At 49.1% G+C, this 15,833-nt stretch overlaps 1 protein-coding gene across 4 annotated transcripts in view; it reads right to left on the bottom strand.

Annotated features, from left to right (window-relative positions):
- Positions 1–1,131: 1,131 nt before the first annotated feature.
- Positions 1,132–15,833, bottom strand: part of RASGEF1C (RasGEF domain family member 1C) — a 113,044-nt gene continuing 98,342 nt past the window's right edge. For 2 of the 4 annotated variants that reach the window (XM_061149623.1, XM_061149624.1), the window contains 4 exons: positions 12,552–12,647; positions 10,509–10,632; positions 3,889–3,961; positions 1,132–3,387 (listed from right to left, as the gene is read on the bottom strand). In XM_061149623.1, coding sequence (XP_061005606.1) covers positions 3,363–3,387; positions 3,889–3,961; positions 10,509–10,632; positions 12,552–12,647 — 318 coding nt within the window. In that variant the 3' untranslated portion in view covers positions 1,132–3,362. Of the gene's footprint in view, positions 3,388–3,888; positions 3,962–4,383; positions 4,549–10,508; positions 10,633–12,551; positions 12,648–15,833 lie in introns of those variants that run through there. The other 2 variants (XR_009694010.1, XM_061149625.1) reach the window with 2 other exon arrangements.

The raw sequence follows: 15,833 nt of genomic DNA, 5'->3' as shown, positions 1-15,833 counted from the left end.
GGAATGCAGAGTTACAAAGAATAGAGGAGAGATAAGAAAGCCTGTCTCAGTGATCGGTGCAAAGAAATAGAGGAAAACAATAGGACGGGAAAGACTAGAGAAAAAGTACAGGGCCACAAAGAATGAGCACAGTCCCCGATCTTCGCTGGCCTCCTGGGCACAGTGGGGATGAAGGTTGCCCCCGAGCCCTGCGTCCTGATGCCTGCAGTGCGCTGAGCTGGGTGCCGCAGACCTGCTGTGTGGCAGGGAGCTGTGTCACCTGGCACCAGACTGGGCCTCTGGGCATCACACTCAGGCACCACCTGTGTGGCTGACACCTGGTCCATAGGCCTGTACTCCATCTGCTGCCCCCCAGGTAGACCATCTGACCTGGCCACAGGGACTGAGGCTAGGAGAGCAGGCGGACAGCAGGGTCTCTGGAGGGGGGGCCATGAGTCCTGGATGTGGCGAAGGAACCATCTACAGGCCATGAGCCAGGTTCCAATCCTCCCTGGGCCCTGAGGCTGCACTTGGAGAAGGGGTACCAGGATCCCCACCTGTGGAACTACTGAGTCAAGGTCTTCCTCCTGGCCTGGGCACTGGGGGCTTGGTACCAAGCGGCTGCTCACAGAGGTGGGGAGCAGGGTCCCTGGATAAATCCGAGATACAAGTGCACTCAGCTCGAGTCCCCTGGCCCCGTGTTCTCTGTGGGGCTGGACGTCCTCATTGCCGGGACTCCCTCCGAGATGGGGATGAGCCCAGGCCTCACCTCGCCATCCTCACCTGACACTTATTCTGCCCTGGGCCAAAGCGACTGGCAGGCTGGAGGGGGCAGCTGTGGATGTGCGTGCTGCAAGTCAGGGGCCCTCCCCGGAAGGGGGACCGCAGTGTCTGAGGTTGCAGCTCTTACTAGATCACGAACTGAGCTACAGCATGCCGGGCAGTGGGAATACCCACTGCGAGGCCACAGAACTAGGGAACAGGGAACAGCCTCAGGCCTTTATCAGCAGTGACATTCTTGACCTGCCTCACATCTAACCTCCAGAGTTCCAGCTACAGGCCTGTACTACTTCTCCAGCATCCTTTCTTTTTTTTTTCCATTTATTTTTATTAGTTGGAGGCTAATTACTTTACAATATTGTAGTAGTGGTTTTTGCCATACATTGACATGAATCAGCCATGGATTTACACGTGTTCCCCATCCCAATCCCTCCAACATCCTTTGTTAATGCTCCCCACAGCCTGGAGGAGGCTGCTGCAGTCCTCTGGTAGGAGATGAGAGGACTCTGAGGGGAGAAATTTGGGGTCTGGCCTTGGAGAGAGAGCTGGAATCCTGGGCCCAGGTGAAGGATGGCATGAGGCAGAGGACACACTGTGGTCAGCTGCCCCCAGCTCCTTGACCTCACCTGCTGCTTCCTGAAGCTCAGTATTCTGGGGTTTCCTCACAGGCTCCTGAGCTGAGCTGCTCAAGAATAGGGAGCTGGAGCCAGGTGGCTGGCAAGGCCTGGGCCTGGGGGGTGAACTGGGGGCCCCATCCAGCATGTCCTGCCTCCCTGTGGCTGGGGAGGAGGGAAGGAGACAACCTGGGGAGGCCTCCCGGAGCTCCCCAGGCCTCAGCCCTGGGCCTACCATCGCGTCTCCAGGCCACTAACCCACTCTGCGCACCTGTCCCGACCTCTGACAGGCCGTGCTCGGTGTGACTGGGGCACACACGGGCCCTGCTGACATCTTCAGGAGTCTGGTCTAGTGCAGCCCCAGGGGATGCCAGACACCAAGGGAGTGTGCTGGGCAGACCTGAGGGGGTCAGGAAGTGCTTCTAGTTAGCTCCCGGGACTCTCAGAACCCCATCCCCACCCCTGTGGAGAGCTGAGATGTGGTGTGAGGCAGGCAGGGAGCCTGGGCTTGACTGAAAACCGGATCATCTTTGCTACCCACTGTACTCCTCAGCCTCTCTGGGGTCTCAGATGGAAAGGGGTAGGCTGTTCTGGAGTACAGCAGATTCCATTCAAGCAGAACAGGCACACTCCCACACCTCTGTCAGGCTGCAGAATCCTTGCTGAGGTCCTGGGTTCATCAGGCAGAATGCCTCGAGTTGGGGAGGCATCTGGGGTGTTGGTTGTTCTGTCTCTGCCTGTCCCCCAGGTGGGACCAAAGGCCACACTGCCAGGACAGCTGAGGCTGGTCCCAGCTGAGCTGGGTCTGGACTCTGAGAGGCCTGATGTGGTCAGGGGCTGGCCAGGATGCATCACTGCATCTTCAACACAATCCTCTGCACTCAGGCCAACTGGGAATGGGGGTGCACATCACACTCCCTGACTTCTTGACTGGACGACCTGGTCCCATGCCAGGTGGGGGCTCAGCAGCTCCATGACCCATTTGCTCCGGGCCCAGAAATGTGGCTCAGTGTGTGAAGGGCACAGTGAGAGCCCGCCGGGAGGGCCTCCTGCGGGTTGTGCGTCCTTCCGACTCCATCACTATTCACCCAGACAAGCGAGGCATCTGGCCTCACATGTGGTTGTCAGGATCTGCTCACTGGAGCTCACCAAATACCTACTGTGCACCAGCAAATTTCAGCAGGATATGGGGTCTCTGGTGTGGAACTGGCCCCCAAGTCCCCCTCCTGACCTGTGGTCACTGTGTTCCTGGGCCTGAACTGGGACATTGCCCTGCATCCTGGCAGAAGGTCACCAGTGACAGATGTGAAGTGGATGTGAATACACAGGGTATACCAATGTATTTATACCAGCTCTAAAATTTACAATGTACTGTACACGTGGTCAAGTGTGTGACTCAAATTTGTCCTGCTGCCCGGCATCATAGCTCTCACCAGGAAGCTGTCCTGATCCCCGCAGGATGCCGAAAGCGTATACACAGGGCTACAGAAACCAGCCCATCTCACTGGGCAGGATTGGGTCCATTCGTAAAATGGCAGGGGCCACAAGTGGGCTGTGGCCCCTCTCATGCCACCATGACGTCTGCTGGAGATATGAAGGCTCCCAGGTCACCTGGAGACAGGTAGGTGTCTACCTCCATGGCGAGGGTGAGATCACAGCCGCCCAACCTCTTGGCTCATTGCCGAGGACAGACAGACTGACCAGCAATGTGACCACCACTGTTCTGAAGGCAGGGCCCCTGAGGCATGTGCCCCTCATATGTTTGGAGGCTGTGGGCCCTTCCAGAGCTGAGGTTTCACAAAAGGTGGAGAAAGTTCGCCTGGGCCGTGTGGTCATTGTGGCAGGTGGCAGGCCACAGGATCACAGTTTGCAAAGCAGTGACGCATCAATGCCTCTGCCTCCCACTGGGCTGGCTGGGGCAGGCAGGGCTGAAGACAGCTGGCTTCCTCTCTTCCTCTCCCTCCTCCTCCTTCTCCAGCTCAGTGCCTCTCATGTCTTCCCCAGAATAGAAGACCTGCAGATTTAAACATGCTGAGGGTGGTGAGAACCTGCTGGCCTGGCCTGTGGTTATACACCCCCGAGGCCCCTCCCCGAGAGGGGCATGTGCCATCTTCGCGGCTCAGTCCTCAGAGCCCACCACTGCCCCTCATTTCTGACCTTGCTCAGCTGTATTAACAGCCTGAACAAGAAGAGATGGTGCGTGTCTAACTTTCTAGCACGAGTATGGACTGGGGATCCAGGCCCTGGGTCACACATCTCAGCTGCCCACAAGGCAGCCTCCAGCTCTGGGGGGTCACGGTCCTCGCCTCTTCTCCATACCCCAATGCTTGAGTTCCTGTCTAACCACTAAGACCCTGGTCTGACCTGCCCCCACCCCCACGGAGGGCCTCCCAGGAGGCTGACAACCAGGTATGGATGAAGTCCCTCAGCTCTGACTTGGCCCCAAGCACCCTATCCCTCCCTCTACCCTGCCCCCACCCCCACCCCCCAACCTTGTCTTGGCACATAGACTCACCTTAGAGATTTCCATCTCTCTTTTTCTGTTTGGTTCTCTGGGCTCTCACTTTCATAAGAAGCCAAATAAAGACCTAAGCAGAAAATGAAGTGATATTATGCATTTCTGACTGATGACAATAACCTATTCTACACTCAACAGTCTCACCTGCTTTTTGTTTTTGAATTAAATTGTTATTGGGATGTAACTGCAGATTCACATGCAATTGTAAGAGATAATACAGGGAGATCCATGCACCTTTTACCCAGTCTCTCCCAACAGTAACCAATTGGCAAACTATAGGACGAGATTATCACCAGGATATTGGTGTCAACATAGTCAAGGTACAGAACATCCTCTCACCACAGGGATCCCTCATGCTGCCGTTTACAGCCACACCCAGCTCCCTTCCAGTCCCACTCCTTCCTTAATCCCTGACCACCACTAATCTGTTCCCTGTATCTTTATTTTGTCTTTTCAAGAATGTTATATAAATGGAATCACACAGTATGTAACCTTTTGGGATTGGCTCTTTTCACTCTGTAATTCTCTGGAGATTCATCCATGCTGTAGTGTGTATCAGTGTGGTTCATTCCTTTTTGTAGCTGAATAGTATTCCATACCATACTTTGTTTAACCATTCACCCACTGAAGGCCATCTGGGTTGTTTCCAGTGTTTGGCTGTAACAAATTAAGCTTCTGTAAACATTGGTGTATGAGTTTTTGTGAAAACATGTAAACATTCATTTCTCTGGAATAAATACATGCCCAAGAGAATAATTGCTGAGTAATATAGTAGTTGCATATTTAATATTATAAGAAACTCTTTGTCTGGTTCTACATTCTGAAGATTTTCTCTTGCTTCTCTTTTTTTTTTTTTTTCCAAAAAGTTTTATAGTTTTACATTCAAGCCTGTGATCCATTTTGAGTTAATTTCTACATGAAATGTGAGGCTTAGGTTGAAGTTCATTTTTTGCCCTATGGCTGTCCAGATACACTAGAATCATTTGTTGCGAAGACTATCTTTCCTTCACTGAATTGCTTTTGCACTTTTGTCAAAAATCACTTGGAATATTCGTGTGGGTCTCTTTCTGGGTTCTCTGTTATCTATTTAAATATTGAATAGCCTTGAATCTCTGAAATAAGTCATGATATATAATTATTTTTATATATTGCTGAATTATATTTGCTAGTATTTTCTGAAGGATTTTTTGCATCTGTATTCATGAGGGACATCAGTCTGTATTATCTGTACTGTCTTTGTCTGATTTTGATATCATAATATTAGCTTCATAAGGCAAACTGGAAAGTTCCCTCCTCTTTATCCTTTTTCTGAAGGAGATGGTACAGAGTCGGTGTTATTTCTTTAAATGTTTGTTAGAATTCTCTAGTATAACCATATGGGCTCAGATATTTCATTTTGGAGTGCTTTTAAATGTAAAATTCAGTTTTCTTAATAACTATGGCAGTGGTATGGTGGTTTAGTCGCTAAGTTGTGTCCGACTCTTGAGATTCCATGGACTGTAGCCTGTCAGGCTCCTCTGTCCACGGGATTCTCCAGGCAAGAATACTGGAGTGGGTTGTCATTTCCTTCTCTATAGGGCTATTCAAATTATCTATTTATGTTGAGTTGTGGAAGTTTGTGTTTCTTGAGAAATTGGTCCATTTCATCTAAATTGTCAAATTTACATGCATATAGTTGTACATAGTATTTTCTTATGAGTCTTTTGATGTTGGCAGAGTCTGTAGTGATACTCTGTTTCATTCCCAATATTAGTAATTTCTGTCTTTCTCTCATTTTTCTTTGTCAAGATGTTGTTTGCTAGAGGATGGAAATTTTATTATGCTTTTCAAAGAACAAGCTCTTTAATTTTTTTAAATGGTTCTGTTTTCCATTTCATTGATTTCTGCTCTCTTGTGCTCTTATTTCTTTCCTTCTGCTGACTTTTGGTTTATTTTGCTCCTCTTTTTCTAGGTTCTTTGAGTGGGAACTGAGATGATTGATTCAAGGTGTTTCATTTTTTCTAATGTATGCATTCCATGCTGTAAAATTCTCTCAGCCCTTCTTTAGCTATGTCCCATAAATTTTGATAGCATTTCCATTTAGTTCAATTATTTTTTATTTCCCTGAGACTTCTTAACTCATGGATTATTTAGAAGTATGCTGTTTATATTCTAAGAATTTGAAGATTTTCCTGTTGTCTTCTGTTATTGCTTTCTAGTTTGATTCTATTGTGATCAGATAATATATACCATATGATTTCAGTTATTTAAATTTGTTGCACTTTGTCTTATGTAGCTCAGGATATGTTTTATCTTGGTATAAGTTCTACAGGCAATTGAAAAAAATGTGTATTCTCCTGTAGTTATATGGAATAGCTTATAAATGTCTTTTGGATCCTCTTTGATGGTATTGGTGAGTCCTGCTTTGTCTTTGCTGATTTCCTCCCTAGTTGTTATATCACTTGTTAAGAGAGGGTGTTGAAGTCACCAATTACATTAATAATTGTGGATCTATTTATTTCTCCTTTCAGTTCTATTGAGTTTTGCTTCATAAACATTGCAATTCTGTTTCTTAGTGGATACACATTTAGGATTGCCACATCTTCTTGGGGGACTGACCATTTTATTATTACATCATGTTCCAAATAGGAAAAGGAGTATGTCGAAGCTGTATATTGTCACCCTGCTTATTTAACTTATATGCAGAGTACATCATGAGAAACGCTGGGCTGGATGAAGCACAAGCTGGAATCAAGATTGCTGAGAGAAATATCAATAACCTCAGATATGCAGATGACACCAGGCTTATGGCAGAAAATGAAGAAGAACTAAAGAGCCTCTTGATGAAAGTGAAAGAGGAGAGTGAAAAAGTTGGCTTAAAGCTCAACATTCAGAAAACTAAGATCATGGCATCTGGTACCATCACTTCATGGCAAACAGATGGGGAAACAGTGGAAACAGTGGCTGACTTTATTTTTTGGGCTCCAAAATCACTGCAGATGGTGATTGCAGCCATGAAATTAAAAGATGCTTACTCCTTGGAAGGAAAGTTATGACCAACCTAGACAGAATATTAAAAAGCAGAGATATTACTTTGCCAACAAAGGTCCATCTAGTTAAGGCTATGGTTTTTCCAGTGGTCATGTATAGATGTGAGATTTGGACTGTGTAGAAAGCTGAGCACTGAAGAATTGATGCTTTTGAACTGTGGTGTTGGAGAAGACTCTTGAGAGTTCCTTGGACTGCAAGGAGATCCAACCAGTCCATCCTAAAGGAGATCAGTCCTGGCTTTTCATTGGAAGGACTGATGCTGAAGCTGAAACTCCAATACTTTGGCCACCTGATGTGAAGATCTGACTCATTTGAAAAGCCCCTGATGCTGGGAAAGATTGAGGGCAGGAGGAGAAGAGGATGACAGAGGATGAGATGGTTGGATGCCATCACTGACTCGATGGACATGGGTTTGGGTGGACTCTGGGAGTTGGTGATGGAGAGGGAGGCTTGGCATGCTGTGGTTCATGGGGTTGCAAAGAATCAGACACGACTGAATGACTGCACTGAACTGAATGTTCCTCTCTGTCTCTGGAAATTTTCTTTGCTCTGAAGTAATTTATCTTACAGTAATACTGCCATTTCTGCTTTCTTTTGATTAATGTTTCCCCATCATTTTACTTTTTAACCTGTCTATATCATTATATTTGGAAATGAGTTTCATGTAGACAGCGTATAGTTGGGTCACATTTTTAATTTAGTCTGCCAGTCTCTGTATTTGGATCACTTATGTTAATATAAGTATTGATATATTAGAGCTTAAGTCTGCCTGTTTATTTATTTACTCATGTATTGTTTTCTTTCTGTTCTGTGTTTTTTCTTCTTTTCTTATGGGTTCCTTGAACAGTTTCTAGGATTCCATTTTGACTTTATCTACAGTAAGTTCCTAAAGGATATTTTCACTGGATATAAAATTATGGGTTGATAGTTGTTTTCTCTCAGCACTTGAAAAATGTTATCTGATGATGAACATGATGTCATTTGAATTGTTTTTCTCCTATAGGTATTGTCATTTCCCTCTCAGTACTTTCAAGATTGTTTCTTTTTCTTTATCTTCCAGATGTTTGATTACGACATGTCTTGGTATGGGTTCTCTTGGTTCATCCTGTTTGGGGTTCACTCAGCTTCTTGAATCTATAGGTTTACATCTTTTCTACACAGGGGCATTTCTTGCCTTTCCTGTCTTTGAGTGCTTCCCAGCCACGCCCAGTCTGTCCTTTCCTTCCCAGACTCTGATGCCATGAGTGCTGGGTCTCCTGTCACAGCCCCACTGGCCCCGGCCTTGGTGCGGTCTGTTTTCTCTGTTGCTGAGACTATAGTTTCTGTTGCTCTGTCTCTCAGCTCACTGACTCCTTCCTCTGTCCTCTCCATTATGCTATTGAACCCATCTGTTCAGTTTTCTTACTTCAGTTGTTGCATTTTTCAGTTCTAAAAATTTCCATTTGACTCTTCTGTATATCTTCTATGTCTCTGCTGAGATTTTCTCTATTTTCTCTTGTTTCAGGGAGCCTGGGGCTGACTGGATTGCCAGCATGCCCTGTCAGGAGAGGTCTGATGGGACTGAGGGCAGGGCCAGGCTTTTGTCAGAGGCTTTGACCATCCTAACTGGGGGCTAATACATCTTATGTTCCTTTTCTTGATTTTCTCAGCCTTATTTTGTGTGTGTGTGTGTGTGTGTGTGTGTGTGTGTGTGTTGGGGGTGGGGGTGGGGAGGGTGGAGGGAAGGATAGGAAGAAAGGAGGGTCAAAATGGAAGGTGCTTCCCTCTAAGGGCATTCCAGAAGGGCCAGGATTTTACTTGTATGTTCATGGCAGTCTGTCTGACTGGCAGTTAGCAGACTCCGGAAATATTGTTGACTGAAAGAGTGAATGAAATGCACCTCCCAAACCTCTCCTCTTCCTGCCCCTAGACTCTCTCCACCTCTCTCCTAATGTGCCTCTGACACATTTTATTGCCCACATTCCACTAACTAATGACAATAATCATCATAATAATTAGTGTAGTAGGTTGAATAATGGCCCCAGAGATACAGGTCTTAATCCCCTGAATATGGTCAAAAGGGACTTCACAAATATGATTTAGTTAAGGATCTTGAGATGAGGAGATTACCTATCCTGGATTATCTGGGTGGGTCCTAATTGCAATCACAAATGTCCTTACAAGAGGGAAAGAGGGAGGCTTGACTTCAGAAGGCAATATGATGGTGGAAGCAGAGGCTGGTATAAGAAGAATATGGAAGAAGGGGCCACAAACTGAGGAATTCAGGCAGGCAGCCACTAGAAGTTGCAAAACGCCAGGAAATGGATTTCCCTCCAACGCCTCCAGAAATAACCAATTCTGCCAACACCTCGATTTCAGCACAGTAGAACTGATTTCAGACTTGCTAACTTCTGTAGTCATAAGAGGATAAATCTGTGTTGTTCTGAGCCACCAAATTTGTGGTGATCTGTCACAACATCAATAAGAAATGAATACAACTAGTATTGATTGAAAGTAGTCCTTGTGGCCTTTGCTGGTGCCACGTCAGTTAATTCTCACCATGGCCCTAGGAAGTAGTTTCTCTCATTACCCAACTTTATAGATGCAATAGGTGCCAATAGGTAACACCACTTCTAGGGTGGGAGCACCCAGGCTGATGAGCTTATCATTATGTGCGGTAGGGGAGACTCCAGATATGGGTGAGAGCCCCCCGCAAATTTACTAATTTCAAAATACAAAAAGTAAAATGGCCAAATTGAAAATATTAATTCAGAAGCAAGTCACTAAAAAATTCTTTCCCTTAATTTTTTATTTTTTGGCAGATGATGTTTTCCTGAGCATGGGTGTGGGTCCATATGTAGAATGCCTGTCATGATGAGAATCAGGCCTCCTGTGTGCTAAGCAGGGTCCTCCCAGGGTGGTCTCATGACATCCTGCATCTAGAAAGCAGCTAACCATGGGGCCACACTGGTTATCAACTCAGCCCCAGATGACTATTTGCTTCTCCATTACTTTCTCTTTCCGGAGGAGGCAGCTCTGGGAGTATATTCAGTAAATTCATAAGCAAGTCTGTTGTATCTGACAAATGATCAGATGGAAATGCTAACCTATTTAAGGGGACAGACATCAACAGTGCCTCATTTCATGGCGGTGTGTATTACACATGCACACACATGTACACAGGTGCTCATATTGCACACATACATACACACACAAACACCAGCTGTGAAAAGACCCACAGTCAGCCTCGTGCTTTACCATCCCCACATGAGCCCTGGGAGGGCTGTTTTTATCATTGTGCCCACTTTCCTGATGAGGGAATTGGGGTCAAACATCGCTCAGATTTACAACGTCCAACAGCATCCAAACGGTGCCCAGGGAGCAGCCTGTCCTTGGGGCACAACCTGCGTCTCCGCAGGCCTTGCCCTCTGCTCTGGGGGCAGCAATTATCCGGTTGGGGGATGCAGTCTTCTCTGCTTCCCCCCAGAACCAGCACACTTGGGTGTGGTGCATCCCTGCTCACAGCAAGGGCCCTGGACAGTGATGTGACTAAGAGACCACCCGTGAGTTTCATGGCTGAGGGTGAGGGAGGCCACGGGCTGCCTTACCGTCCTCGCTGAAGATGGGGGCAGTGTGCAGGTAGTGGGTGATGCTGAGGTCTTGCTCGAAGGGACACTCCACTTGTTTCCAGGTGATGAACTCTCCTACTTGCTTGGCCAGCTCCAGGAATTTCTGCCAAGGACATGGAGACATAAAATGCAGGTACCCTTACTGCCTGGAGGTCACCCACAGCGGGGGCCGGCCGTGGCTCATCCTCTCTCATCACTCCCAGTGAGGCCTGCTTCTAGGGCAGGCAGAGTGGGTCAAGGGGCAGAAAACGACAGTCACTCATCAGGAAAGCTGGATGCTGGTCATATCTCTTTACGCTCTGTGAAGAACTTGCCACACCCAATACCTAAGGCTCATCCCCCTCTCTTGTCTTGGGTTATGGCCATCAGCAGGCAGTGCATTAAGTTAGAGGTGACTACTACTTTAGTTTCATTCTGCCTATATCTGTGGTTATCTCAGCTTATGGCAAGTGATATATCCCTACTTACAGCAAGTCTGAGATGTAAATGGATTTAAATAAATGTATTTAAATAAAATTTAACTCATTTAAGTAGAATTTTGAGTAAAATTTAGATACATTTATTTAAAAATTTAAAAACTGCTAACTTAAAGAAGGCTTTTTAAACACAAAGTTGTGACTGGGTGAGAACCCCACTCTGTGGCTTCCTCTGATCAGCCTTGGTGTCCTGCCTCCAGCCCCCACTGCTGACGCCCAGGGATCTGCGGCCACGTAAGTACCTTGCCTTCTTGTCCAACCAGACACCCTTCCTCCTAGGCCATGGTTATAAGGACCAATTCAAGAAAGGCAAAAGACAGGGTGTGCACTGTGAACTCCCTGGCCCCCTTAGCCCCAGTGGTCTCTCCCAAGCCCAGCCTCTTCCTTGTTGCCTGCAGCCTGGACTGTGACCCTGGGATGCGGCACCCAGGCCACCTGCTGAACTGGGCTTCGTCCAGCTATGCCCAGCCCTCAGGGGTCATCAGGCCTGTGGGTAGCACGTGAGACCTGCTGGGGTGTCCAGGTGAGGCCCACAGCAGAGGCAGCTCCAGGTGAGAGAGTCCAGGCATTCACTGTGGGCCCTGTCAGTAGGAGGTAGTGGCAGAACCCTTGGCCAGCCTTGCTGCAAGTCCACTCCTCTCAGGCCCTCTGTGTGGTCGTGGTGGAAGCCGAGATTGAGACCTGGACAGAGTGAGGGGCCCGCCCAGAACTGCTGCCACTGGGAGAATGAGTGGGGCTGTGCCAGGGCAGGGCTGGCCCTCTTGCAGGAGAAAAGCCCCTGCTTCCCTGTGGATGGGAATGACTGCTCATGCAACACTTGGTCTGACTCAGTGACCGCCTGCTATCACGAGCCTGTGCCCTTGGGGCTCCCCTTCCATGCCAGCCCACAGGCCACTTTAAGATACATGTGCTGGGTGAGTCTGTGTGTTGGGTCAAGACACGGAGTGGATCAGCCTGGCCTTGCTTCTAAAGGGCCTGGGACTGATGGACTAACAGCCCACTACGTAAATGGCCTTCCTCTGCCTGTGAGGTCAGTGGGGGCTTCCTGGAGGAGGGAAGAACACTTGAGCTGCCGGTGGTGAGTTATCTGCAGAGGGCGAGGGAGTCTTCATTTCCGTCTTTCCACGTTGCCTGGTCACTTCCTCCTGCTGCTGAGGGCCCCTGCTTTGGAAGGCCTCTCCTGACCTTGAACTGTGCTCCCTCTGCAGCTCCTGTCACAGCACCTCGTCAGGGGTCACCGTGGGTCTGCACGGCTCTCTCTCTCACCAACCTGGTGCTTCTCAAGGGCTGAAAATTACGCTACTTCACCTGTGCTGGGCACAAGGCCCCTACAGAGTGGGGATCCACGTGTTCATGAGCCTCAATCTCTTCCTGTGGAAGATGCGGAGAGTCCCCAACAGTCCCGCCCTGATGCTGGCTGCAAACTGCTGCACTCCGCCTCAGACTCCTACCTTAATCCAACCACTCGGGGCCAGAACTTCTGCTCTGGGAGCTCTTATCAGTCTGCCTAACTTGGTGGCAGGCCCTCCGAGGCCCTGGACCCTACCTCAAAGTTGACATGTCCGTTGGGGAGGCGGTTGGCACAGCCCTCATTTAGGAAGTAGATATCCTTGATGAGCAGGCTGAAGAAGGGGATGACGATCTGGAAGGGAGAGGGTGCAGGTCAGCCCTCAGCTGGCCTCCCCACAGCGGCTGCACAGGAGAGAGGCAGCCGTGTCGGCAGCCCCTTGCCCCAGGGCCCTAAGATACCCCCATGCAAAGGGCAGGAGAGACTTCCTGGGCAAGGCGGCCCAGTCTCAGAGCTCCACGGGTTACAGACTACTTAGTCTATATGGGGGGGGCGGGGGGCGGGCATTGTGGAAACCACAAAGAAGGGAGGCAGAAACTGGAGCCAGACTATTTTCTCCCAGGCCCCATCGGACCCCAGTGCTGATTGAGCTTCTACTGTATACAATGCCATTCCCCACTCATGTTGGGGCCGAGGGAAAGATGCAGAGTTTCAGTGGCCTTTGAACGTTTCTCCCATCGTCTGTCGGGAGAAGCCAGGGGGAGCTCCCCCCTACAGATCACGGGTCCACAGACAGGCCTCCCCACTCACGTGCCCCAGGAGGAATGGTGTGTGCTGAGCACACTGCTAAATATAAAATAAATATGAAAACAAGAATCAATAGATGGAAATAGAACAATTTTTTTTTAAAGTTTTGCTTTTATGAATTAAAAAAATGGAATGTGAATCGTCTGTTGTGAAATTCTGTGGCCTCCTTTACAAATATAGTTAACAATGTGCTACTCCATGTCTTTCTTGAAGCTAAAGATCTAATCCTGCCATATCAGGGCAAGGCCAGGAAACATCCCTATTCTGGCTCCTGAAGGGACGGGCTTCTGCACTCAGTCTGAGAAGGGCCAGGTCTCTGTTTCACTGTTGGATGTCTTGATTCTCCCTCCTTATTCTGCACCTGGTTGACCCCAGGTGGTGCTAGTGGTAAAGAATCTGCCTGCTAAAGCAGGAAATGTAAAAGATGCAGGTTCAGTCCCTGGGTTGGGAAGATGCCCTGGAGAGGGCATGGCAACCCACTCCAGTATTCTTGCCTGGAGAATCCCACGGACAGAGCAGCCTGGTGGGCTACAGTCCACAGGGTCACACGGAGTCAGACACGACTGAAGTGACTCAGTTCTTAGCAAAAAGAAAGGAGACCAACTGCTGACCACTCAGACTACCGTTGGGGGGTCAGTTGGGTCTACCTTATGTGTGTATTGAATCATGCCCCTCAAAAAAGGCATGTTCATGTCCTAAACCCCAGTGCTTACAAATGGGAATTTATTTGGAGATACAGTCTTGCTATGGATGGAATCAAGTGGAGATGAGGTCACACTGGATTAGGTGGGCAGGTATTTTTATAAAAAGAGGTAAATTTGGACATATACTATCTGTTTCACATAGTCATGTGAAAACAGACAGGTAGGAGTGATGCAGTCACAAGCCCAGGAATGCCTGTGGCCATCGGACACCAGGAGAGGCAAAGAAGAACCTTTCCATAGAGCCTCCGGAGAGATCGTGGCCCTGCCAACCTTGACTTTGGCCTCTGGCCTCTGGCACTGTGAGATAGGACATTTCTGTTGTTATAAACTACCCAGTTTGTGTGCTGTGTTTTGCCAGCCCAGGAAATATCACATCTGCTCTGCCCTCAGGCTCCAGAGCTGGGCACATATGGCCAGTCCTGCAGCCCATCCCTCAAGTCCTGACACTTCTGGCTCAGGGAATGCCTAGATCATTCCCCATCTGAGCTGACAAGGGCTTTGAGGTGAGAGCCTGAGCACTGACCACTCGGCACACCACAGAAGCATGGATGGCTCAGCTGGGCAGGGCAGAGGGGGAAACTGAGGCCCATAGAGTGTCAGGGCCTGGCACAAGGTCATCTAGCTAGTGACCACTAAGCCAGGAGCAGAGCCAGGCTCATTAGGGTTTGTCAACAACAGGAGTTTCCCAGAAGGCAGAACTTGTGGTGCTAAACCTGGGGCAGCCCCAGGCAAACCAAGATGAACTGGTTACCCTGGATTTATGTCAATTCGGCAACCATTTGCTCATGTCTTCTCTCTGTCAGGGCTTGGAGACAGTGAGAGCACGTCACAAATATTCATTCCTGATACCAGTATGGTGGGAGACAACCTACACAATGAGGGATGTCTTTACCATTCCCCAAGCCATGTTTAGACCCTTGCTGTCTCCACTTCCACCCTGGTCACTGGGGCGTCAGGGGTGGGCCTGAGCACTTCGTGTGCTAAGCTGTGTACAGATGGGATCACATTTCATCCTCATCACTGTCCTGTGAAGGAGGGCTTTTATTACCCCAGCTCACAGATGAGGAAGCTGAGACTCAGGGTAAGTAACTCATGGTGGTGGTTTAGTTGCTCAGTCGTATCTGACTCTTGTGACCCCATGGACTAGGCTGTAGCCTCCTAGGCTTCTCTGTCCATGGGATTCTCCAGGCAAGAATACTGGAGTGGGTAGCCAATCCCTTCTCCAGGGGATCTTCCTGACCCAGGAATTGAACCTGGGCCTCCTGCATTGCAGGTGGATTCTTTACTAACTGAGGTACAGAAGCTCATAGAAGCTCATAGAGCGGTAAGCAGTGGACGCAGGACAGGACCAGGAGGCTCTGCTCCAGATCCCTGTCCTACCCCCTTCCTCAGTGGGCCCAGAGAGGGGTGGTCTCCATCCGTCTCCAGCCCCTCCCTGTGGAGCAGAGTGCCTAGTCCAGTTCCGGGGTGTGATGGCTAAATGGAGTTGGAATGGGGAGCCCTGCTGAGATGGATAGAGGGTGGGGATTAAGGGCAGTGGGGCTCTGGGGACAGAGGTGGCCCCTTGGATGCCTGGTGCAGGCTTCGCGGAGGCAGGGCCGTTGGAGCAGTCCTCAGGGTTGGCAGCATTTCCCAGGCGGGAGAATTTTTCACCACTACTGTGTGTCCTCACGACTGCAAACCTGTGCCCTTGTTTTCTGGACCTGAGCAGTTCCATCAGAACCCAGCTCAACACGGAGGTCACCCAGAGAGACCTGTGTGGAGGGGCTTCATGACAGAGATGGGGCGGGGGTGGGGGGGGCGGGAGGGGCAGAAGGAGCCAGCCACAGGCAGGAAGAAAGCAGAGTGAACTTCTGGCCTCAAAGTTCCGGCCTGGGGAACTGAGGGCTGTGGGGAACTTCCTCCCTTCCTCTCCGCCTGCATTTCCTCCCTCTTTCCTCCCTTCCAACCTCTGGCCTTCCATTCTTTCTTCCATCTCTCCTCCCTCCCCTCCTCTCACCCTTCCACCCATCTATTTATTCTTCTTCCA

Source organism: Dama dama, chromosome 9 (genome assembly GCF_033118175.1).
Source record: "Dama dama isolate Ldn47 chromosome 9, ASM3311817v1, whole genome shotgun sequence".
Classification (NCBI taxonomy): Eukaryota; Metazoa; Chordata; class Mammalia; order Artiodactyla; family Cervidae; genus Dama; species Dama dama.
Note: the sequence above shows the minus strand (reverse complement) of the source record. Positions and strands in the feature narration are given on the sequence as shown.